The sequence below is a fragment of the Silene latifolia genome, chromosome 10, assembly GCF_048544455.1.
Source record: "Silene latifolia isolate original U9 population chromosome 10, ASM4854445v1, whole genome shotgun sequence".
Lineage (NCBI taxonomy): Eukaryota > Viridiplantae > Streptophyta > Magnoliopsida > Caryophyllales > Caryophyllaceae > Silene > Silene latifolia.
The window spans coordinates 151903566-151929807 of NC_133535.1; the positions used below are offsets into that span (position 1 = coordinate 151903566).

The 26242-nt window shown below is 35.7% G+C and overlaps 3 protein-coding genes across 4 annotated transcripts; 1 reads left to right on the forward strand and 2 right to left on the reverse strand.

The window, feature by feature from the left end:
- Nucleotides 1-8098: 8098 nt before the first annotated feature.
- On the reverse strand, nucleotides 8099-15037 carry LOC141609362 (small heat shock protein, chloroplastic). The gene is made up of 4 exons (XM_074428439.1): nucleotides 14702-15037; nucleotides 13578-13812; nucleotide 13531; nucleotides 8099-8345 (listed from the first exon to the last, which is right to left on the reverse strand). The coding sequence occupies exons 1-4, from the start codon at nucleotides 15000-15002 to the stop codon at nucleotides 8160-8162; spliced, it is 723 nt and encodes a 240-aa protein (XP_074284540.1). The 5' UTR covers nucleotides 15003-15037; the 3' UTR covers nucleotides 8099-8159.
- Nucleotides 15038-19043: 4006 nt separating this feature from the next.
- Nucleotides 19044-22066, forward strand: LOC141606389 (protein IQ-DOMAIN 17-like). The gene is made up of 5 exons (XM_074425495.1): nucleotides 19044-19470; nucleotides 19972-20298; nucleotides 20515-20724; nucleotides 20839-20955; nucleotides 21462-22066. Exons 1-5 carry the CDS (start codon nucleotides 19339-19341, stop codon nucleotides 22011-22013), a joined length of 1338 nt encoding a protein of 445 aa, XP_074281596.1. The 5' UTR covers nucleotides 19044-19338; the 3' UTR covers nucleotides 22014-22066.
- Nucleotides 22067-22281: 215 nt separating this feature from the next.
- On the reverse strand, nucleotides 22282-25581 carry LOC141606390 (growth-regulating factor 2-like). Of its 2 annotated transcripts, none has more exons than XM_074425498.1 (4): nucleotides 25069-25581; nucleotides 24042-24221; nucleotides 23184-23586; nucleotides 22282-22963 (listed from the first exon to the last, which is right to left on the reverse strand). In XM_074425498.1, the coding sequence occupies exons 1-4, from the start codon at nucleotides 25229-25231 to the stop codon at nucleotides 22501-22503; spliced, it is 1209 nt and encodes a 402-aa protein (XP_074281599.1). In that variant the 5' UTR covers nucleotides 25232-25581; the 3' UTR covers nucleotides 22282-22500. The 2 variants fall into 2 exon arrangements, with proteins under 2 accessions (XP_074281599.1, XP_074281597.1); XM_074425496.1 differs by having other exon boundaries at nucleotides 24042-24236; nucleotides 25069-25316.
- Between the last annotated feature and the right edge of the window lie 661 nt (nucleotides 25582-26242).

A 26242-nucleotide genomic window follows, 5' to 3' on the forward strand; every position in this document is an offset into this window, starting at 1 on the left:
CAAGCTAACTTTCTAATTACTATTTTCAGAGGAAGTGGCTTCTTCCTCCTCCTCTCAATCGAAGTTAACCAAAAAAACTACATCATTAGGTATTTCGGTAAAATAATTTTCTTCAAATATTATAAGTTCCCGGGCCATATCTTCGAACGTTGGGAACCAAACATCATAGGCACCCCGATGCATATATATTTTAAGTAGTTTGGGAGACCGTTTACCAATAACAGGGAGTCTTAAAGTAAATGGAGGCCCGGTGCACCAGAGAAAAAATGAGGCCCCAAATATGAATAAGAAGTGTATTATATGCCGTGTTTTTTTATAGAATTTCATCAATAAAGCTTTTAAATTCGGTGGTCAAAACCGAAGGCTCGACCGCCCGTGGTTGTCCGTGGCCTTAGACACCCCTGACCAATAAATCAAAGTATTTTTGCTTAAAATGATTCCAAGGAGGTATATTTGGTAAGGTTTGTACAAGACACTTGATTATTAAACAGCGGAAACTTACAAAACGTTATATAAAAAAAACATCAAAATTTTACAAGACGTTATTGTCGTACATTCTCTAAAGAAAATATAAGGCTAATTTAGAATATGGTACAAGTTTGTACATCCCTTTTGTTTTAGGGTTATTTAATAATAATAATCCATCCTAAACCTCTCCTTCCCCATTTAATCCATCCTATCGATTATCCCATATTAATCTTATCTTTACTATCATTTAACTTATTTTGATACAATAGAAGGGCAACTTGTTACGCAGGTCACCCCTCCATTTTACTCCTTTCTTTAATTAAAAAAAACTAAAAAAAAAAAAAAAAAAAACATAACCACTACCGCCGTACTTACACCTTACCAATCTTCTTATACCATCTTCAATTAATTGAAAACCTCTATAATCCAGCCCATTTGACAATCTTCTTCTTCTTCTTCTTCAATCAACACCTCAATTAATTGAAAACATCAATGGAAACCAAGAACTATCGTCCTATAAACCATGACAAATTCTAGGTTTTGTAAAATCAATTAAAATTTGTTCTTGTAGCTTATAATCCATGACAAATTCCAACAGAATCAACGGGTTTATAATCCATGTACTTATAATCCATATGGGCAGGGGAGGGGGAGTAAGGGGTTTACGTTATTAGGGGAGTGTGGTTCGGTGGTGGCAGGGGGTGATATTGGCGGTGCAATCTGAGGCTCGGGGTGGTGGTAGGGGTGGTATCGGTGGTGCGATCCGAGCTGGTGGAGGGTGGTGGTCCGGTGTTTTCCGGTTCAGTGGTAGCGACGGAGATAGGTTGTAGAGAGCAAAGAGGGAGATGTGTGTGACGGTTGTTTTGGGTTTGATGGTGGTTGAGGATGGACTGATGGAGAGGTTAGAGTGGGTAGGAAGGAGGGAGAGACTGGATGACTGATTATTATGGTTTACTGATTTTAGATTTCCTTTTGTGAATGGAGGGAGTATGAAGAAATGAAGAAGGAAGATGAAGTTTTGAAGAATGGCAATGGAGAAATGCAGCAGAAGAAGAAAAAGTAGAGGTCCCACGTTATAACCGGTTGGGAAACTGGTTCTAGCAGGTGAATTATGGAACAAGATTAATGAAAGTTAAATGATAGGATAGGTCAGATTAATATGGGATAATCAATAGGTTGGATTAAATGGGGAAGGGAGGACTTAGGATGGATTATTGTTATTAAATAACCCTTTGTTTTATAATGGCTATTAAAAAATTGGGGTGTTACAGATTGGTATCAGAGACGAGGTTAAAACAGAGTTAAAATCAACTGAGAGAGGGGTAGAGGTTAAGGGTAATAATATTATTTATATCATTATTACTATATTTATTGTGTTTTGTTTATACGTGATACTAATAATAATTTTAATGTTATATTGTTTTAGAGAATATGGTTTTGCCACTAGACCTAACTATGGGGCCACATGACCGAGTAGTACCACACGTGGATCGCCTCAGACGAGTGCTCGGGGACCATAATTACTTATTCCCTCAGAACCATTTGACTGAACCTTTTAAAGCAAATTGTCTAAACCCTTCCCAATGTATCTCCCTGGGAACATTTCAAGAAGAAATACCGACATATTGATGCACGGACTCCTAAACTACGATATATATCTTTGTCGGGGTACCTATGATGTATGGTTTTCCACTTTTGAAGACTTGGCTAGGGAGCTTATTATATTTGAGGAAAACTATATTATTGAGATTCCCGATGATGTGATTTCTTTAGACAGTTTTGGGGAGAATGAGGATGTGGAACCAAAAGAAGAGGAGGAATCAGAGGAAGAAACCACTTCCTCTGAAAATGATGATTAGAATTGTAGTTTAAACGGACTTTATGAGACTGTAATAAAGAGTGTAACTTTCATGTGTGGGAGTTGTATATATATATATATGTGTGTGTGTGTGTGTAAATGTTAGGTACAGTTTGTACACCTCTTTTGTTTTGTATTGGATTTTGAAAATTGGGGCGTTATAGGAAGTTAGCTTGAACAAACTTTGGGAAATAATGTGAATAAATAATGTAAAATATTATAATTTCTGTTATTTTGTAAGTTTCCGCAGTGTATTAAATAATGGTACCATTTTTACACCATTTGTATTTATATTTGTTATTTAAAAATTGGGGCGTTACAGCTTATTAGTTTATTATTTCAACAATTGATTTAGTTTATATTAGGAAATTAGGGTTTGTTTGCTAGAGTATGTGGTAGAATATGTCACAAAATCTAACAAAATAATATTACACAAATTCTTGTTTGTGACGGCACATATCCGTCACTCTTGAGTGACGGATACCATTTTACCTCACAAAGTACCCACTTTTTCTCTCTCTGCAACACTATTCATGTGGTCCCCTTTCTCCACTAACCCATTTTGTTACCATTTTATCTCACAAAATATCCGCCACAAATGGTAACTCATCACAAGGGAGACCAATTGATAATATTATCCAGTTGCGAGATGTACTTGTTAGTCATACAATTTTAAAGAGGTTCCTAATATAAGTTTTTAAGTCATTTAGTTTGTTTCGGAACCGAACCAAAGACCAAACTATAGTAAATAAGTAGACTATGAACTGGGCCAAATGAGATGGCCTGGCTGACTCGGACCAAAATATGCTGCCCAAACGATTGAATGAACAACCCAATGTTAGGAGTTAAGGGCATAATGAGGACCCGTACTTTACATTTTTTTCTTTTTTTCTTTTTGTGACAAGGATTTGAAGTTATCCGAACTTTGGGTCCTTATCGCAAAAAAAATTAAAAGTTCATTCATTGTATACTCGATTTTTTTTAGCTTTAGCTTAATATGATATCTTAAAATTAAATTAATATTAGAACTTCGGAAATTTTTAATAAGTCTCTTTTGTGACGGGTATATCCGTCATAAACTTATTGGGTCAAGACAACTACTCAACCCTCAATGCCGTTTACGCATAAAGTGTCCATCTCATGTGTCGTATGAACAATTGAGCATGAATCTCAACTGTTTTATTTCCGATTTGAGAAGGAGCTTTTCATTACGTAACGTATTACTATTACTTATACTAATCAATTGCTTCGACCAAATCAACTTCAAAAAGGGCTCAAAGGTGGATGTACTCGGTCAGTGACGTACGTAGCCAGAAACATTTACGTATAGGGTCAATTTTAATGTAATTGTAGTTCGTTTCTTTCATTACGCGGTTTGTAAAGACATAAAATTTCAAATTAGATTCAAATTGATTAATTAATCAAGATATATACAAGAGAACAAAAATCATGCAAATTATGTCACACAAATGTGCAAAGAATGACTTATATTATTGACTTAGGTTGGTAAATGGGTTTTTCAGGTGATGGATAGAAATTAGAAATATAACACGATTGGCATGTCTGTTATTAAGGGGTTTTATCACTTTCATGAAAACGGTCAAATATGTCATTGCCCTCATTGGCAAACAACATGCTTGCCAAACCAATTCTGTTCACATTAGTCATCCATGTCCCTCTCCTAACATTGCTCTAACACACTAACGAAGTTCAAGAAAAGCACATTATAAGGAAGCAAAAACCCACGAGTATACGTGATAATAACCTTTAAATTACGTATATTACGGCAACAACCCTTTTAAAGGAGTCAGTGACTTAAAATTTAGAAGGTATAATCTCAGGTCATCATAAACTGTCACTAGATTGCTTTTAACTGGTTTGAACCTGAGATTCTTAGAAGTAATTTACAGCTCTAATCACTAAATTTCACACTTGCATGCAAAGAGACATAGTAGACCAAAATACTCTCTCTGTCCCGGTCATTTGTTGTACTTTTCCATTTTGGGGTGTCTCAGTCATTTGTTATCTTTTCTATTTTAATAATGGATTTGATGAGTAATTTGATCATTCACACTCAATTTATTCCACTTGTCATTTATTAATTGGCTATCTCCCATTTCCTTGGTCTTTGTGCCAAAACAAAAGGACAACAAATGACTGGGACGGAGGGAGTAATATTTAGTCTTAACTTTAAGGGGTTGAGGCACGCATGCCGGACCCTTTTATCTTTACGATTTATCGTCACGGTTATATGTGAAATTTCAAAGAACTTGTTGGATAAGTTAGTTGACATCTACATCTAATTCTATATTTCATTATTTACATTCTTTGGTCATCAATTAACGTATGTAGCTTACATCAATGAAAAAATGCATGGCACATACACATTTTATCAGTCTACATACATCATGAAATGTTTTACCACTATATTTTTATTGAGAGAATTCGATCTCTTCGTCTTTTTCATTAGATTTAACATAATCTTTTCCAATTTCCATATCTTCCCTTATGTAAAGACAAAGAAACTTCCTACACTCGTCCCATAAGCTAGAGTCTTAGACTAGCCGACTAGGTTAATCACATACTAAGTGATTTACTAAATATTCGTCTTAAGATTAAAACGTCCCATTTATATAGCTAAGACAAGTTTTTTGCTAATATCTAAACATTTTGCTTTGTCTTAACGAAGCTATTTGATACATTTTAAGCTGAAGACGGATACTCAATCGCGTCCTAAATAAGAATTTGTGTTGCTAAATTACTAAAGCCAATTTATGCAACACAATTCTCAAATAATACCATAATACAAATATAAAAAATCATATTTTCTAAAATGAGGTATATAAGTTACTCGGTTAGAAAATTGTGATACATTATACAACGATTTTACAGTAGATCTCAGTTAATGCTGTTATTATCAAAGTCTCAAACCCAAAGGGTTTAAAGTAAGCACTTAGTCTACCTTAATACGGTAGTGTTCATCTTGACATTAAAATAGATCAAATATTCCCACCTGATACAATCATTGAAGACAATTTTTTTTATTTTTTCCTATTACAAAATACACCGTACATAATACTTAACCAGCCTCAACTAAACTTAAAACAGATACACGCATCTTAAACAATAATCTATCTAAATTAAGCAATGCCGAGCTAGAATGGCTATAGAAAATGGTCCACTAACTAGCCTCATCACTTGCATGCGTGTTTGACAAAAGTTTTGATAATTTCCATTTACTATCACATAAATGGTGTGCTATGCATTTATTTACTATAATTCCATAACAACCTCTTCTTTTCTAACACCTTAAGCCCATCATGCTTTCCTTAACTAAAGTAGACTTAAACACACAAAAAATTCACACAAAGTTATCCGATTTTTTAGGTTAACTCTTTTAAAATCCCACTCTTCTTATGTGACATACATATATAAATACACATTTCCTCACTTCTCCTCCACCATAACACAATCTTTTCACAATTTCACATCCATATTGTTACAAATACATCGAAATCAGCACAGACTGACCAGGCCATGTCTGGGTGAGCTTTCAAGAAAAAAATTCCAAAAAATAACTATCGTTAGAAATATAGGTAAAAGATTGATATTCCGTCCCTAGGCAGAATTTGAACCTAGCTTCTTCCCTGATTGAATTCAATGGGAATCCTTGGTATGTGCATGGTAGGAGGATCGATACCGAGGTCGAAAAAGGAGAAGATGGTGCAAGTAATGAAGATGAATGATGGGAAGTTGTTAAAGTTTAAAATGTCATTAAAAGTGAAGGATTTGTTAGTTAGTTATCCTAATTACTATGTGGGTTTGTTTAAGGAGGCTACACAACCTTTGCCTCTTGAATATAAGTTAAAAATTGGACAAATTTATTATCTTTTCCCTTCTTTTTGCTATATTACTAATGCAAGAGAGGATTCTTCAAAAATTCCAAAGGCAAAAGATGGTGCTATAAGGATTAAAGTGGTTGTAACACGACAACAACTCCAAGAGCTTTTATCGAATCGGGTTCGAGTCGAGACGGTGATCATGGACGTTGGTGATAAGCAAAGTAAGAATATGGTCAGTATGTCACGAAGTTGTTCGCGGAAGTTGGATTGTATTCCTGAATAAAACCACACGAGTATATATTTTGACTTGTCGGATGCAATCGAATGTAACTATATATGTTTATTTAACAATAACAAACTTGTTAGCAAGTGTAACATGTTCTCATATTATGAGTCAGTCTACACGATGTAAATGTCATTTGAAATAAGTGATCTCCCCAATTGCCAAGATAATCTCTCTCTCTCTCTTTTTTTTTTTTTTTTTTTGTGTTGAATGAAGGAATGGGGGTATCCTTTATCGACAATTGAGACAATCTAAGGCAATTTATTAAGTAGAATATTCTCAAGTTCGGCGTTTTCATTCGCAAGAGTCAGGAGTCGAACTCCTGACCACTTGTTTAAGAAATGAGAGCTCTTACCACGTAATCTTGTATTAACATTGCTAGTATAGATCTCGCGCGAATGCGCGGTTTTTAGATAGGAATATTAAAGATAATAACAATTATACAACTGATGTTTAACTCAATTTGAAATTTAATTGTAAAATATATTATTATTATGTTTTGCATTAATCGGTGGAAAAGGAAAAGTTCACTATGATTAAGTTGTAGATATAATATAATAAAAGCTCAATTATAGATATGATATAATAAAAGCTCAATTAAAAATATGATATAATGTAAGCCCAATTATAGCCAAATACATTTAGGCGGAAAAATTTGGAACATCTCTTATTCTTTTAATATAAGAAGGATTGTGTGTCTTCTATTCCAGCCATCGTGCAAAATCACGGTTTCTGTTATGGTTATCGTATGTATTATCAAAACTAATCTGACTAAGTGTTGATTAATACCGCTTCCAAGGTCCGTATAACAAATGAAGAATTTCGACTTGAATAGATTAAGGGTGTATAAATTAAAAATAGGTCAAGTATGTGTTGTGTCTGTGTTTGACACGACACTTTGAGACTTCAATCTACACTAAAATAATTAAAAATTTGTACGTCCAACACAGCACATGTTGAAGAGTCGGGATAATATAGGGCGATTAACTTGTACTGCTGTTAAATTCCCTTGTTTACCTTTTTTTTATTCAAAGATATGTAAACTAATGATTAATTAGGACCGTGTTGGTAAAGCGTCTTCCCAAATACAAATGTAGTATGATTGCCACAACTAGAGTTGGGCATCAGCACGGGCTGACCCGGCCCGCCTTAGCCCGTTATTTTATGCAACCTGGCCTGAACCGGCCCAGCCCAGACTTAGCCCGCCGTTAACCCTGACCTGGCTTGGGTCCTGAAATTCCAACCCGGCCCAACCTTGGCCCGCCATTTTAGCAAAAATAAAAAATAAAAAAAATAAAATGGTAAGGCCCGCCAGCCCGGCCCGGCCTTAGCCCGCCTCTGGTCCTGGCCCGGGTCAAGCATATCCCAGCCCGCCCCGGCCCATCCCTTCCTCCAGGCCTGGCCCGGGTTTGACCAGAAAAGCCCGGCCCACCCCCTGGTCAGCCCGGCCCAAGTACAGGTCTAGCCACGACTACCAACTTTAATCTATATAACCTCTTGCGTGTAAGCTTCTTAATTCTCGTCTACCAAATTGAAAAGCAGCCTCAAATATGTCGTATGTTCACCAAAACAGTCATAATCCATTATACGTACATTGCACAATATACAACTTTTATTATATTTATTTGTCACGTACGAGTAACTAACATAAACTTCGTGTCATACTCAACAATACACAAAATCTAGACATATTAATACAAATCGATTTCTACTGAATTTGCACATCGACGACCTTACGTTCAACTTTAACCTTAGGTACAGAAATATAAAGCACACCATTCTTAAGCTCTGCCTTAATCTTATCCATCTCACAATTTTCCGGTAATTGAAGTTTTGTATTATAAGAACTAAAACTCCTTCGACCCCATGACTCATTTTCACCGGTTTCTTCATTCTTGTTGTGACAATATAAGGAAGTCCAGTATATAGATTCTGTTAGTTAGTGGTATTATGACTAACTATAAATAGAAGCATTGTAACTAACTCTATGTACTTTTGATATTCACAATTATCTCTCTATAACTAATTACTTCTCTCTCTATAACAAACTATTCTTCTACTCTAAGCTTTTCCATACATCAACAATGGAGGTCTATATTCTTCACATGGTATCATCGTGCACGTTTCGATCTTGAGCTTCCAAACGCTTCCGCATCTCTCTCTCCATAGACCTCTCTGTTTTTGGTGTGGATTTCTTCACTGTCTCGTTTTGTTCCTTTATTCTGTTCGTTCGTTTGCTTCTTCGCTCATTGTTGATTTTCTACTTTCTTTGATTCTTTCTTTATCAATTACTGAATTCTGCAATTATGCCTGAAACATTATCTTCGTCTGCTTCTCCTGCAACTTATGATATGTTTGATGATCCGCTGTATATTTCTACTTCGGATCAACCTGGTTTACATTTGACTGAAGTAAAATTTAATGGAGAACACTTCTTGCAATGGAAGCGAGAAGTTTATCAAGCTTTACTTGCTAAGAATAAAGAAGGTTTTATTGACGGTTCAATTAGAATCACTGATAAAAAGGATAAGAAGTATCATCAGTGGAATCGGTGTGATTTGTTAGTTAGGCGCTGGATTACTAATTCTATGGAACCTAGCATTGCTGAAACTGTCAAATATGCAAGTAGTGCTAAAGAATTGTGGAGTGAAATTCTAGAACGATATGGTCAAACCAATGGTCTAGAAATCTATCAATTAAAGAAGGATTTAGGTGACATTTCTCAGGACAATGCTAGTCTTGTTGAGTATTATAGCAAATTAAAGAATGCTTGGGAAGATTTAGATGCTATTGATCCTATTCCATACTGTTCTTGCGGTGCTCTTGATGCTTGTTCTTGTCAGTTGCTTAAAAGAATGGTGGATAGGGAGACCAATTCAAAGCTTATTCATTTCTTGATGGGGTTAAATAAGGCTTTTGATGGTGTTAGGACGACTGTTTTGTCCATGGAACCTTTGCCTCCTTTGAATAAGGCTTTTGGACTCCTACAGAAGATAGAAAAACACAGGCAACTTTCTGAGGTTGCCAGTTCTAATGCTGAGGCAAGTGCCTATGTTTTTGCCTAAGTCTGGTCTTTGTCACACAAGGAGACTGGAAGAGACAGAAAGTGGATGGTGTGACTGACAAAGAACAGAGATACTGTACTCACTGTAAGAGAGGAGGTCATAATTTGGCCAGTTGTTTTCAATATAATCCTTGTGAACATTGTGGCAAGAAAGGACATCCACCAGCAACTTGTTTTCAGAGAATAAGAGGCAACAATGGAGGACATTCAAGGGGACGAGGAAGGAATCATAATTCTGGTGGAAGAGGGAATGTGTATCACAGGACTACTAATGCTAATAATGTTGATACAGTGCAATTCCCTGACAATCCCCTTGAGGTTAATATTGCAGATCAAAACCGATGACTCGAATCATGCGACTAATCAAATACCAGGAGTGAACTCTGTCATGATGGATGGAATTATGCAGAATGTCATGAAACAAGTTTACAAGGCTCTTTCTGACACAGCAAACTCTGCAGGGGCTTCCTCATCTGTAAATTTTGCAGGTACTGATCTGTATTCACAGGCATGTACTGTAGTTAACACTTATGGTCAGTTATCTTGGATTGTTGACACGGGGGCTTCTGACCATATGACATCTTATGAAGACATGCTATATGACATAAGGTTATTAAGTAAACCTATTATGATTGGGTTACCTGATGGTACTATTAAATTAGTTCACAAAGTTGGAAATATTGATCTTACTGATAAAATAAGGTTAAGGAATGTGCTTGTTGTTCCTGATTTCAAGCAGAATTTGTTATCAGTAAGTAGGTTGATACAGCACTCTCCTATGATTGTCTTGTTTACTAACAAGTACTGTGCATTCCAGGACCTTTCCAGTAAGGTTCCTTTGGCTTTAGCTGAAAAAAGAAGAGGCTTGTACTGGTTTGAGCCACACTTGAAGAATAAAGAGCAAGAGTTGCAGACTCAGACAACTAATAATGTGTCACATGTTTCTTCTTCAAATGGTTGTAATAAAGAATGTAATCTAGATTTGTTGCATTCAAGACTTGGTCATAGTTCGTTTGATAAACTCAAGCATGTAATGAGTATTACTAGTGCTCAGAAACTTACTTGTGAGACATGTATATTGTCTAAATTTCACAATCAGCCTTTCCAAAGAAGTGATTCACATGCTGCCAGTTTATTTGAGTTAGTACATTTGGATCTTTGGGGTCCATATAGAACTGCAAGCAGAACAGGGGCAAAGTATTTCCTGACCATATTAGATGACCATTCAAGGGTCACTTGGATATATTTGTTTCAAAATAAGTTTCAAGTACCAGACTTGTTGAAGAATTTCATTTTATTTGTTGATACTCAATTTGCTTGCAAGATTAAGAAATTCAGAAGTGACAATGGTACAGAATTCTTCCAAGATTTTTGTCTTCAATTGTTCCAACAACATGGCATTGTGCATCAAAGAAGTATTGTGGGTAGGCCACAGCAAAATGGTCGAGTGGAAAGAAAGCACAGGCATTTGATAGAAACAGCCAGGGCTTTAAGGATTCATGCACACTTACCAATCAAGTTTTGGGGAGATAGTGTTCTTACAGCAACATATCTTATTAATAAGATGCCAACAGAAATTCTGGGATGGAAGACACCCTTTGAAGTTTTATTTAGAAAGAAGCCAACATATGATGAACTAAGGGTTTTTGGGTGTCAATGTTATGCTCCTATTGCTAGAACTAATACTGGTAAAGATAAGTTTGCAGATAAAGCAAGAAAGTGTATATTCATTGGATATCCCTATGGACAGAAGGGATATACATTATATGATATGAAGAATCACACTACTTTTACAGCAAGGGATGTTGTTTTTCAGGAAGACATTTTCCCCTATCAACAACAATTAGGGGATTCAATAAAATATGATGAAATGGTGGATTTATTCCATGACACAACTGAAGTTTTTCCTACAACAGAACCTAATCCTGCAGTAGATAATGGATCCAGGTCAAGTAATATACCAGGAAACAATAATGGTTCAGTTTCTGGCAATTCAACTAATAATCAGGGGACACAAAGTCCTACTTCAGGCCTGATTCCTACTACTGCAGAGAATAACACAGTTCAAGAACAAACTGTAAATATTCCTCAGATACAGCAACCCAGTATCAGACAATCTACAAGACCCAGGCAATTATCCAGTAGACTAGCTGGTTATCAGGTATCTCATAAGCTACCAAATCAACACAAAGACAGTCGGACACGATTCAATGCGGTTTGTCTTTCAAATTGTTTTCTCGAATCAAGGTTGATTTTTCAGCAGAGTATGTCCAATCTCTTGCCAATGTCATTAGTGAAATAGAACCTGTTTCCTTTTCTCAAGCAAATCAGGATGCAAGGTGGGTAGATGCAATGAGTAAAGAATTGACAGCACTTGATGTAAATGAAACTTGGGAGTTAACCACTTTACCTGTTGGTCACAAGCCTATAGGGTCAAGATGGGTGTACAAGATTAAGCATAAAGCAGATGGCACTGTAGAAAGATTCAAGGCCAGATTGGTAGCTAAAGGGTATAACCAAGTGAAGTCCAAAGATTATACTCATACCTTTTCTCCAGTTGCTAAATTTGCAACAGTAAGGGTATTATTAGCTTTGGCTGCTTCAAAGAATTGGCCAATTTACCAGATGGACATAAATAATGCCTTTTTACATGGGTTCATTGATGAGGAAGTCTATATGACTCCACCAGAGGGTTATACACGAGCTAAACCTGGACAAGTGTGCAAATTAAAACGTTCTTTGTATGGTTTGAAGCAAGCCTCAAGACAATGGAACATAGAACTCACAAAATTCTTGCAGAAACATAACTTTATTCAGTCTAAGCAAGACTATTCTTTATTTACAAGACAAGATAAGATTACAAAGAAGTTTACAGTTGCCCTTGTGTATGTAGATGATGTGCTGCTTACAGGTGAATCTATACATGAGATTGAGCAATTAAAAGGAGCATTACATGAAGCTTTTACCATTAAAGATCTAGGGCAAGTAAGGTACTTTCTAGGACTAGAAGTTGCTAGAAATGCTACTGGAATCCTGGTAAACCAAAGGAAATTCATCCTTGACATCTTAAAAGATATGCATATGGAAGAATGCACATCAGCAGAATTTCCATTGCCTAAAGGACTGAAACTCTCTACTGATTCAGGGGAGGTCCTTGATAATCCTGAACCATATAGAAGACTGATTGGCAGGTTACTTTATCTGAGCATGACAAGGCCGGACATTTCATATTCAACACAACATCTAAGCCAATTCCTTCAGCAGCCACGAGTACCTCATTTGCAGGCAGCAACCCATGTTGTAAGATACTTGAAGAACACAGTAAACACTGGTCTTTTCTATCCAGCAGAGAGTTCATTGACAGTTACTGCCTACAGTGACTCAGACTGGGCCAAGTGTGTTTTCTCAGGAAGGTCATTGAGTGGATACTGCATTTTCCTTGGGGATTCATTGGTCTCCTGGAAAACCAAAAAACAAAAAACGGTTAGCAAAAGCTCAGCAGAGGCTGAATACAGGAGTATGTCATTCACCACCTCAGAAATGGTCTGGATTAACAATTTGCTGGCAGATTTGAGAGTTGATGTGCCTAAACCTATTACCTTATTTTGTGACAACCAAGCAGCTGAGCACATAGCACATAATCCCGTCTTTCATGAAAGAACTAAACATTTGGAAGTGGATTGTCACTATGTTAGAGAAAAGTTGCAAGAAGGTTTCCTGAGCACCCAACACATTAGAACTGATCTGCAGCTAGCTGACCTAATGACTAAAGCTTTAGGGACGCAGCAACACAACTTCCTTACAGCCAAGCTTGGCCTCAGACACAATAAGATGAGTCCAGCTTGAGGGGGGAGTGTGACAATATAAGGAAGTCCAGTATATAGATTCTGTTAGTTAGTGGTATTATGACTAACTATAAATAGAAGCATTGTAACTAACTCTATGTACTTTTGATATTCACAATTATCTCTCTATAACTAATTACTTCTCTCTCTATAACAAACTATTCTTCTACTCTAAGCTTTTCCATACATCAACAATGGAGGTCTATATTCTTCACACTTGTGCTCTCCCTTGATCACAAGAACACGGTCTTCGACCGATATTTTGATGTCTTCCTTGTCTAGACCTGGCATGTCGAATCTCATTTTGATTTCGTTCTCGTCCTCTTTGACGTCCCATGGGGCTCGTACCTCGTTTGTGCCACCTGGCATTGTCATTGCGTCTTCGAAGAGACGGTCCATTGTGTCTAGCATTTGTCTCATTGTTCTCATTGGTGATAGTGAGTCGATTAGCCCTGCATTTTTCAATCGAGTTAGCAACTTTTCTTCTGTTCGGATTGATTGTTTGTGATTCTCTTCGCTTATGAATAGTGCCAAAATTAGTTTAGACCCCATGCAATACATGCACGGTAAATAGTGTTTTTTATATTTATAAAATCTTATATAAAATAGTTAGCTCATAATTGTTCACATATGTTTTGTTTTGAGAAAAAAAAGTTGGAACTGGAAATTAATCAAGAAAATTGAGTAATAAGCCGAAATATATTTTAATAAAAATATTTTTATGCAACAAAGCTTATGATTTCAATTTATAAATTTTTCTCAAATTTTTTTTCGGGAACCTAATAACAACAATTTACAATTTTGTTTTTTATACGGGATATGGGTCAAGTCGTTATCTAATAATCCCGTCAATAAAAGATTTAGTAATTAAATAATTAATATTTTTGTATCAATTTTATTTTATTTTGATTAATATACTGTAGTTTAGAATTTAGTAAAAATAATATAATTTGATTAAAAGGTTAATTTTAGTAAAATGATAATAATTAAATGAAATAAATTGTAATCATTAGTTTTCTTATTTTGTAAATGCACTTAATTATCATTAGTTTCTTTATTTGAAAAATGTACATTTTGATGGGAACACTTTTAAAATCACCTATTTATTTAATAGATAGAGAATGACGAAGTGTGTAAAAGGGGTAAAGGAAGCCACAAGGATACTATGTTGTTGCTGACGAGATTTGAATCCAGTCATAACTACCAACTCTCTTGACGGACTAAACCAGTTAAGCTAGTTGACATGTACATGTCAGGAGTCTTTTATTCAAGATTATCGAAATGATCTGATTAAAAAAAAATACTCTGTATAAATTTGTTCAGAAATTTGATGGTACTTACCAAAAGGAGAAACATCGAGAGCGGTCATACGAGGACGACGCTGTTGGACAACAGCGCCTTGATTTTGATTAGGATTCGATTTCTGAACCTGAACATCCAAGCGATGTCCACCATCTTCACCCGGTTGCTGTTGTGCACGCACAACAGCAACACGAGCTGGACAATGCTTCTTTGTCGGGTATCCTAAAAACGACACAGAACACGGGCCTAAGCCAACACTCTTAGTCCTCGACGATACTGGAATAACACTCTTGCTTGCAACCAAAGGTGAAGTTGCGCACGTTAATGCTTTACTTGCCATTTCTATTTTTAACAAAATTAAGTAAACCGCAAACCGTCTTACAAAAGTATTTGCTTATTTAAAGTCGTTTGTTTTTGACGAGAAAAGTTGATATTGGTACGTTGTTTATATAATAAGATACTTAAACTGCGAAGTTGGTTTTCGATAAGGTTCGAGTGTTTATGTGAAGTTTCTCGACATAAACCTCGTCATTTGGCTTTTTTAGGACATGTTACGGTGTCGTTTTGTGCAATCCAGGTCTCTCTTTTTTATTCCGGAAGCCTCTTCACAGCAGTTCATTATTGGGCTATATAAAGTTATATGGGCGATCCAATCAAGATAGGATTGAAGTTTGAATAGTCCAACTTGATATGGGCCTTAATATGATGGGGTCTAGAGATGATTTGAGTTTACTCTATGACCATCCTTTTTTCTTATTTCTTTTTTCTTGGTCTTTATAAAATGGGTTGGTCTTAAAAAACCGTTTAATTGAATAATTTGTATTATTACATACACAAATTATTCTATAAGACCAATATTCAGATAAGACTAACTGAATAACAAAAGGCCCAACAAAATTTACTTAATAAAAAGATGAAATAATACTTTTATTTTAATAATCTAATATTTTAAATTAATAACTTACATATCTAAATATGTTTATTTTTATTATAAAGTATAAAAGTTATCAAAATAAAATCAAAAACCTTAATATATCAACTAATGTAGATCCCGCGCATCCATGCGCGGTATTTCTATATCATTTAGTTTATAATGTATTATTTATAGATATAAAATTGACACATTATTAATTTTTTATATTTTAATAATAAAAAAATTGAAATGGAAAACCAATTAAAAGAATTGAGTAAACTCATAAAATGTGTATTTTAATTAAATTTTTTACTACAAAAAAAAGGATTCAATTTATAAATTTTCTCAAATAATTTTTAAAAAAAATTTAGTCACGAAATCAATAATACAGTTCATATATTTTTTATTTGAATTAAGTACGTGTTAATTTTTTATACGAAACTAATACTATTAATTAATAGGTTTTTCATATATGAATTTTTATATTTATATATATTTTTTTATATTTTAATTAAAAGATTATAATTTAGTTAAAAAAAGATTATAATGATTAAAAGATTTTATAGTAATTAAAACATAATAATTCAATAAAATATAAAGTCTTGTTTCCTTATTTAAGTAGATTCTTTTTTAAGGGAAAACAATTGAGAATTTTTATTCTCTTAGTAGTAAAGGGAGATATTTTTGGTTGGGCCTTTCTCCTATTAGGTCAGTCTTATGCTATAAAACAGTCCTATAGAAGAGTTGTTGTATTATACGTATTTCTCGGGCTTCTAATCTAATTTACCTATCCATTCGGCCAAAAAAAAAGGTGAATCTTCTTTAGGTTTCAGATATCAAACTTGATAACACCTCATTAATTAATTACGTATAGAAAACTAAAAAAAAAAAAAAGTTAAATAACATCATACGATGAAATTTAAAATAATATACAAAACTTACTATATATAAGGGGATGATTATTCTAAACATCGTCTTGCATTCTGTCCATACTCATAAGTTGTTTACGCGCAATTAAAAGATGAATTATTATTATTACTATTTCATCATGGTTGTAATTTTAACGTATGCAACAGTCTCTTCATGTTATGCAGGTTGTTTTCGAGGGTGTTTTGCAAAAAAAAAAAAAAATATATTGTAAAATTTAAAAATGGCCTACCAAATGATCAACTCAAAATTCATTGTAAGACGTACTATGGGAGGGATTACGGAGAACGGGTAATTCCGAGTAATGATATATACTTGATCTCATTGGCTCTTCACAAGACGTCGGTCACTTGTCAATTTACTTGTCAATTTACTTGTTCTCAAAGGACGTTTGGATAAAATCCTAGTCTTTACAGATAATCAATATTTTAGAGATGTATGTCTTTTGTGGTGCAAATGTATGTTCCTATGAAGCAAAAACAGATGGAATGCATTTCACAAATGCAATTACCGGGGAAAACGGTAGTACAGCTTGGAAGTAATTAGAGAGATTTGAGCGCAAAATAATGTTATACTCAAATGCAATGGAGTAATATATAACAATATATAATAAATGGGTTGTTGATCCATTGTTAATTCTATTTTTTTTCTAAATACTTTGTCAATTTAGTTTAATATGTGAACTGTATGGATGGAGGGTACTACATACTCCATATAAATTTATGAATTATGATATACTCCGTAATTTGGATACTCTAAATAATATTCTATTTCTTTAAAGGTTGTTGCTAATTGCTACCTCGTGCGAATAAGTAGTACACTTTAACACTTACTTTTCTTTAAACATAAAAACTTTAGAGAGACAGTCTCTTAACAACGTTATTGAGAGACTTCTCACATGATGAGAAGAGAGAGTAATTTAATTTCTATTTTTCATATTATGTCTCTCACTAATTTAGTGAGAGACAATCTCTTAAAAGATCTACTGAAATTAATAGTAGCAGTTGTCTTCCTGGCTTACAAAACAATGGACAATAATCTACCCTCTTTACTTTTTAGTCTGAACTGTCGAATTTTCTTATTAATCTTATTTCATTAGTAATTCGCCGACTCAAAATTATCGTCCCCATAACAACAAATCCCGCATCATTGATTCAAAGATACTCATAGTAAAATTAGAATTGAAAAAACCTGATTTCATCAGAAAAAGAAAAACAAAGCAATAAATTGAAGGTGTACCCACAAGGGAAAGTGGTCTGTCCTAATGAAGTATCACGCTCTTTAAACTTACAACATAGGACAATTTTATAAAATTTCAGGTGACCAAAAATACTTGGGAACTCTTGTCTTTAAAACTTAAATAATTGTCCTTTTGTTTCTTCTCAGTTATTTTACTCACAATCACAAACAAAACAACAAGTACTCTTAAAATACTAACAGTAAATGCATGATTTATTTCATGCACCACGTGAAATCATGAGAAATTTTCAGACGTACTTTTATTAAAGTAATTTTAAAGTTATTTATTTTTGATTTTTATTCAGCCTTTGTGGTCTCGAGGTTACCTTTTACTCTAGTTTTTTTACCATTAACAAGATAAAGACAGCTTCAATTCTTCTCTTTTTTATTTTTTATTTTATTTTTATTATTATTGTATGAGGGTTTTAATTGCAATAAGTGGAATTAGATCATCATTATGCATGCATGTCTATACTAGTAGAGGTATGGCAAATTCTACAACGGTCTACAAAAGCCCTACATCTCTTATCATAATGTTTACATGATTCATCTATCAAAATATTAAAGAATTTGATCGTGGTTATAGAGTATGATGAATACATGCATCTTAGGAAAATAATAAATAGTTCTAGTTTAAGGTATACGAGTATAAGATTTTTAATTAATTTACCTTTATTGTTATGAACGAAAATTCAAATTTGTACAAATAGTCGTATAATCGATGTGTTTTTATTAACTCGGTAATAATTCGACCCAAATCTGATCCGACACTCGAATTGAGGACCCGAACTTAACTCATAACCCGAATTAACCCGATTAAATATGATATGAGCCGAATGTTTATTGTTGCACACAGTTCATTATCCCTATATATAACTTGAAAATAACTTACTCGAAATGACCTGAACTGAAATAGTCTGACCCTACCCCATCTGACCTGAATTCTAATCCTGGTAAATGAGTCGGGTTCGAGTCAAGTCATTGGTTTGACAAAACTCAGCTCGATAAGGGTCATTTTCGAGTTGGTTATTATCAAGCTACTTAGGGATAATGGCTGCCTGGAACAATAAACATTCTGGTTAGGTCAATTCCAGTTACGGGTTAATCTCAGGTCCTTAGTTCGAGTGTAGGGTTGGGTAATTCAGTTCGAGCAAGTTTTATCATGTCTACTGTGAATTCTTAGAAACCCGAACATGACCTGACCTGATCTGAATCCAACTTGGTTTAACCGTTTGCCAAGTCTAATCCAATGTACCATAATGTACTTTTTTTTTTTTAAATGAAAACTACACTACCTCTAGTGAAACTTTAGCCTTTAACAGGCCACTACTCCCGACAATGAAACTAATGTACTTTTGTTTTTGCAGAAGTTGGTTTCAAACATTAATCTTATAAACATTTCCATTACTCATTTTTCCTAATTTTAGTTTCACTACACTTTTACATAACTTCACGTTGCATTCTTGCACTTTCCCATATTATTATTACTATTATTTAATTCTTCTTACTATACAAAAACAAGTTACAAATCCGAATTCTACAAATCCAAAGAATAATTATCCAAGAGAATAATAGTTGTCTTGTATGTACAACAATTATGGGGAAGAATGCTGGAGGGAGTTCGTCGTGGCTGAGCGCGGTGAAGAAGGCGTTTCGGTCTCCGAATAAGGATGCAAATGATAAGAGGAGTTGTAGAAGTGAAGATCTTGAGCAACAAGAGCAAGAAAAGGTGATCATGTCTTACATTTAATTTAATCTCCTACGGAGTATGTTTTTGTATTGACGCGCGTCATTAGTACATCCCGATGACTTTACCAGCTAAGTTAATTAACCTATGCTAGCTAGAGTAACTAATGGAGTCATGAACATCCTTACATTCATGTCAAATTTCGTGTTTTCCGTCTCATGCCCATTTTAGTTACGAGTATATGTTACTCCCTCCATTTTTTATTTATTTTTTGATGGCGAGGGGGTTGAATCCCCCGGACCCATGCATTCCCGCACCACCACATGGACCATGTAAGCCGCCCCCTTCGGGGCTGCAGTGGCCAAGTGATCATCACCCTAGCTGGTAGTCGAACTTGGGACCTCTCAACTCCGTACTCCCTCCATTTGATTGTTTTCTTCGCACTTTTCAAAATTCTCGTCATATAAACTGAGAAATGGGAAGAAAACAGAAAGACGGAGGTTAGTACTAAGTAATGTTTTTGGATTTGTGGGGTTTTTGCAGAAAAGAGGAAAGCGAAGGTGGATTTTCGGGAAGTCCTCGGGCCATGACAAGGAAAAAAATCACAATGTTAAGGTTACAAACAGTGTCGGCCAAAGAAATGCTGTCATTGGTACCGTAGCGACAGTAATGGCGGCTGAGAGTCCTGAGACAGCTGAGGAGGAGAAACGGCGTGCCATTGAAGTAGCCATTGCGACTACATCAGCTGCCGAGGCTGCTGTTGCAACAGCTCAAGCAGCAGTGCAATTTATCAGGAAGTCGAAGCCTTTTATTTCAATCAGAGAAAATCAAGCTGCTTTAATCATTCAGAAAGCCTTCAGAGGGTACCTGGTAGGTATTACTATAACATCGATAAATCAAACAAAACAGCATTGTTCGCAGAAGGTGGAAACAGCGAGAGGTTGCGTATAGAAAACCAATAAGGAGAGAATTCCGTCAAATGACTGCTAATTCACAATGAAATGAATTCTAATACGTTTATTTAGTCATTTTGTTTTATTCCATCATAAAAGTCGACAGAGTTTAACAGTTGTGTGGTTATTGAAGGCAAGGAAAGCACTAAATGCACTGAAAGGACTAGTGAAGTTACAAGCATTAGCAAGAGGACACAATGTGAGGAAGAGAACAACTTTAACTCTGGCCAGAATGCAAGCTGTCATTCGAGTTCAAACCCGAGTTTGTGATCAACGTCGTAGGCTATCCGTTTCTCGTGAAGGAAGCCTTAATTCCAGCTGTTTCACTGACAAGAATCAAATGGTCAGTTCATAATTCATAATTCAACTTTCTGCTGTTAGACTGATCTAATTTCTCTGCTTTTATTTGATGTGTCTGGTTTTAACTGTTAGTCTGAATATTTTGATGCATTATTAGTCGAAAGATGGAGAATCCGATGAAAATCAGAGTGTTGAGAAAGAAATCGACTCCTATTCCATGCCGGGAATGATCAAAGATGCCGAAACAGACCTTGCTTATACCTTCTCTGACAAGGTTCTACATTTCACCTCCTTCTAATCGATTTACGGTCACTGCTTTTCGTTAGAGTTGTTCATGGGTCGTCCCGTCCATTGAACCAGTCCCATCCCGCTTGCTAAAACAGCTGGTGCGGACAAGACATTTTTAGAAAAATACAAAGGCCCAGCCCACTAACCTGTCCTGAACCCGCTAACCGGCTTGTCCAGCTCAAGCCCGCATTTGAATACCTCTATTTTTCGTACTTCTGTTATAAAGATAAAGCAAACTTAGGCTAGGATCTCGAATTCTAAATTGTCGAAATTTGATCCTTTGTTTTCGCTACAAGTTTACTAGAACCTATATTTAGCCATCTAGTCATACCATAAAATTTCCGGTTTTCCAATCGGTTTATGAGTCGCTGACTCGCTGGCAATCGGTTTGAATCCAGGTTATGAGTACCCAGCTAAGTTATCTGACATCTGCAAATTTGCGCTCATGTTGACAGACCTTAATGACAGTATTGTTTTGTGCAAATTTTACAGATATGGAACTACCATATGGTAGAAAACTCGGGATCAGGACGACCGGCTAAACCGGAATGGACAGACAATTGCAGGGAAACAAACCCATGGGACAGACCAGGTAGATACTCTTGTGATCAAAGAACACCCATCAAAATACTTCAAGTAGAAGAACCAGATCGGCGTGACCTATATCAGCATACAAGATTTAGCTCCTACTTGAACCAGTTTGAGCCGCGCAAGTCTGTACCAGTTACATCTTTTGGGTCGCCCGTTAAACCATATGGGCCAGAACTCAAATATCTGCAGGTTCATTCTGCTAGCCCACGGTGTCTAAGAGAGGAGTCGAGCTATCCCAAATCTAAGACACCGAGCTTAGGAAGTTTCCGACCAAGTTATATGGCGGAAACTGAATCAGCTAAGGCTCGTGCTCGATCTCAAAGTGTGCCAAGACATCAAATGCCTTCTACACCTGAACGAGAGGCAGCCGGGATTGCTAAAAGGCGTCTCTTTTTTGGGCCTTCTGACAATGTAGCTTCACCATCCGGTATTAATGCAAGGATTCATAGATGAATTCGAGTACTAACACTCTGGTATTCTGAAATCTGTTTAGGCTAATCCTTGTAGATTTGGAGGACTTTCTAGTACTTAAAAGAATTCGTCTTTTGCAACGGCCACAAAAAACCACGAACTTTATTCATGAGAATTATGAAAATGCTAGGTTGGTGGGCAGACAAACAGCATAAAATACCGTCTTAAGCAAGACTAACTCTTACATGTTCATGAACTGCTAATTTTCAGACATTAAAACAATTCATACAAGTATAAATACAGTTCAGAAGTCGAAACATCCAAGATTTTTATTCCTTGTGCAGCAAAATAACCAAGTACTAATGAACAGTTGAAGTTCATACAGGGATAATGCATAAGTATACAAAATTTCCAGCAGATTAGTTGTCAGAAACATGCAACTAATTCTGGATCCTCATTACTAAACAAGATATTAAAACAGAACTCAAAACAAAACAAAAAAGAACGGTCCAAGTCGAAAGCATACAGACTAACCAAGCCAATTGAATGGCATACTAGAGTTAGCATTAGAGTTGTGACATACAGGACTGTTACTGCCACTGCTATCAGAGAATGTAGCAAAGGTTTTCTGAAGGACACCGGATGGAGACGAAACAGCTGTGGCTGTCCCTGGCATTAGAACTTCAGCCAATGGTCCACCGGGTGCGTTAGTGGAAGTCACCCATGAATCAATAAGACCAAGACCCATATGGATTTGGCACTTCTCGTCATCAATGGCATTACCATGGCTGCTGTTTTCTTTGGTTTCGGAAATTCCCATTGACCAAGCATCAATCAGAGGCCTCTCTAACAAGCTCAAGTCAGTTTTGCCACTTAAACCGCCATTTGAATTCAAATTTAAGAGATTTCCTTCAAGTTGGTGTTGAAAAGCCGAGTTCATATTGGTTTGCATTAAGTGATGCCATTGCTGTTCATCATTCCAAGCCAAGTTCCTGAACACATCAAATATGACAGTAAGGAAAGTGTACAACCACCAAAAGAATAAATATCTAATACGGAGTAGTTTGAATTCGATTTGAAAAAATCAAACCCTGTGATTAACTCAGGAAGTCAGCAAAGACTAAAAATACATCTAAATCAAAAATTTTGGGACCATGATATGTTTTTCAAAAATTTAACATTGAAAATCTTGTGTTAGAGTGAAAATGCCACCTTGAATCCTCGAATAGGTTAGCATTGGACACCATGGAATGTTCAAAGATTGGAGCTTTAGAAGGCTGAACAATACAAGAACCGACAGAATGTTGATCGTTCAAGCGAGTTTTCTTAGTAAGACTATCATTTGCCTTGTTGCTAATGGTGGTGTTGATAGGGAGATCAGACCGAGGTTGAGCTTGATGATTTTGTTGAAGGAGTTGTTGTTGTTGTTGTTCCACATGCTTTCTTGAACGGGGACGTCCTCGGTGCATGTGACGCTCACAGTACTTAGAATTAGGCGCCACATCCCTTGAGCACCTCCATTTCTTCCCATCTGTCCTCCTACACCTCCCTGGCTCTGCATCTTTACTATTTCCACTCCACCTTACACCATATCCACTCCCATACTTTCCCATAACTGCCCTCCACCAACACAAAGACCATATCTTTTATCAGTTTCTCATCCATGTAACAATTTATACAAATAATTAGTCTCCTAACAGACGGTCTCACATTATAATATGAGAATGAACAACCCATTTCAGCTAAAATCCCCACCCATTTAATGTAAAAGGTAAACAATTGACTGAAACAGAGAGCATACCCATGATATGGGCATATCTAACAACGATCATTCTATGAGGTCGTCTTATATAAGAATCCGTGTTATACAAATACCCATCAACCCAAAAGACTCATTTAATGTAAAAGGTAAACAATTGACTGGAACAACGAGCATGCCCCTAATATGGGTCAATCAAGCAACGATCTTTTTATAAGATCGTCTTATATAAAAATCTGTGTTATACAAATACCCACCAACCCAAAAGACATAAAGATTGCATCTTTAAGTTTAAAAAGGTTAGGACATACAGTATGAGGCGGGGACGAAAGCGGAAGAAGGTGAAAGATTGGTGGAGAAGGATGAATAAAGAAGATCAGGAGGCACAGGAAGTGATGCCATCATATACTTATATATCATTGCTTGTCTTTCCAATTCTTTCCATTGTGCTGCTGTAAATGGAAACCCCATTGCTGCTGTTGCCATACCACCTGCATACACATTTTCTGAACATCAAAATCTGAGTATATCAGAAAAACCGTCTCACAATGTAAGACGGTCTTACACATCAATAAAGTTGCTAACTTCATTATGCAGGAATTAGCATTGAATTTGGGTTTTAGATAAAGTACTTAAAATCTTATCTTTAACAGTGACATACATTAAAAATCTGCAACCTAGTAAAATGCTTAGCAAAATCAAGTACTCTGATCTTGAACAAATATAAACAAATAAATTGTGGATTAGGTCCATGTTAATTAAAGTTGTGAATATTTTAACCAAGAGAGTAATAATAATAGAAAAATCATTAGGTCGGCTTGAGACCGTCTTAAGTTAAGACGTCAATGGGATCATGGAAAAGTACTAAAAACTCTGATCAAGTAATATAAACAATTAAATTGTGGATTATGTTAACCCTAGATAAATGATTAGTTAGAAAAACAAAACAGACAATCTGATTAACTGTGATTATTTTAATCAAAAGGTTAATATTTTATTTTATCTAACATGATAAAAATGTGGTAATCACTTACACTAATCAGACAAGACAACCTTATAAAGTTGTTATGTTAATATGTCTAATCTTTACACTGTCACAAGTCAACAATATACTCACTAGTTTCCTAGTTCGGACGGATTTTTGTTTAAGACGACAATATCTGTTTACACTTAAACTTGTCCAATATGGTAGATGAGATAAAATGCTTACCAAAATCAAGTATTTGCGTACTTGACCTGTTTTAACAATAGATATTGTCGTTTTAAGAAACTTTTTAGTCAAAGCGTAAACAAATAATTGAGACGGAATATTTACAAGATTTGTAGAGGGAGGAATACCAGAAGAGTAATAATATGAAGGAAGATCAAATGAGTGATAATTCCTTAAAACACCAGCAGCTTCATTAACACAAGCATCACCACCATAAACAACATTATTATTATTATTATTTTCTTGTAATTTAAGACCCAAATCAACTGTAACAACTTCACCCCTCTTCATCCCACTAATTTTTTTCAAAAATTAATAAAAACCCACAAAAAAATTATATTTTTTTATCTACACTTTTTTTTGCTATTTTGGGAATTATTTTGGGAAAGTTGAAGTTTTTTTTTTTTGTTTTGAGAAAAGGTAATTAATAATTAAAGATTGTGGGAAGAAGAAAGAAAGAAGGGAAGGGTAATAAATAGAGAAAATGAAAGAAGTAAAATTTTAATTAAATTGGGAAAAAGCGGGAAAGAGGAGAGCATGGGATGCCGCCTTTGTTAGCCTCTGGTTTGCTTCCATGCTTCCAACATTCTCACCATTTTAACAATTGAGTACATTTTCTCTTTTTTATTTTTTTATTTATTTATTTTTTGTTTTGTTTTTCTCTCTTTGTTTTATATTTTGTGACATAATCCGATTGTGATGTTTATGTCATTTACTTCTTAAAATTTAGTAGTTGAGTAATTTTGAAACAATACTCCTAGATCGTAAACGGGTCAACCGATTGGGTTCGGATCGAGCCAGTTTGGATTGGGTTAATTTTGGGTTTGTTGGCTTCGGGTCGGGTACTCGGGTTATTTCGGATTTGGGTTGTTTTCGGGTAAACTATTATCGAGTTATTCATGAATAATAATCGGTGTGCAATAAAAAAAAAACATTCGGGTCGGGTTATAGTGGGTCGGGTCAAGCTCGAGTCTTGAGTTCAGGTGTTAGGTCGGGTTATTCGGACGGGACATTTGAATCGGGCCAATTTTGTCAGGTCTAATTACTCTCATACCATAAGCAAGGCTCAAACCAAGCTGGGGGTTGGTCACAGTGCCAGTCCCAGACCACCCAGTCCCGAAATGAGACTGTGGGAGGAGGTGAGTCAGGTCACGTGGGGCTCGTTCAAGTCGGGTCCGATTAACAAATTTTGACGGGCCCGGGCGGGCAGTGCTAGAGGGCGTGGCTCGAGCTTGGCACGAGTGGGGATTGGCTAGGCTGGCGAGTCGGGTTTTTATGGTCCATGAAGTGGGGTCGGGTTAT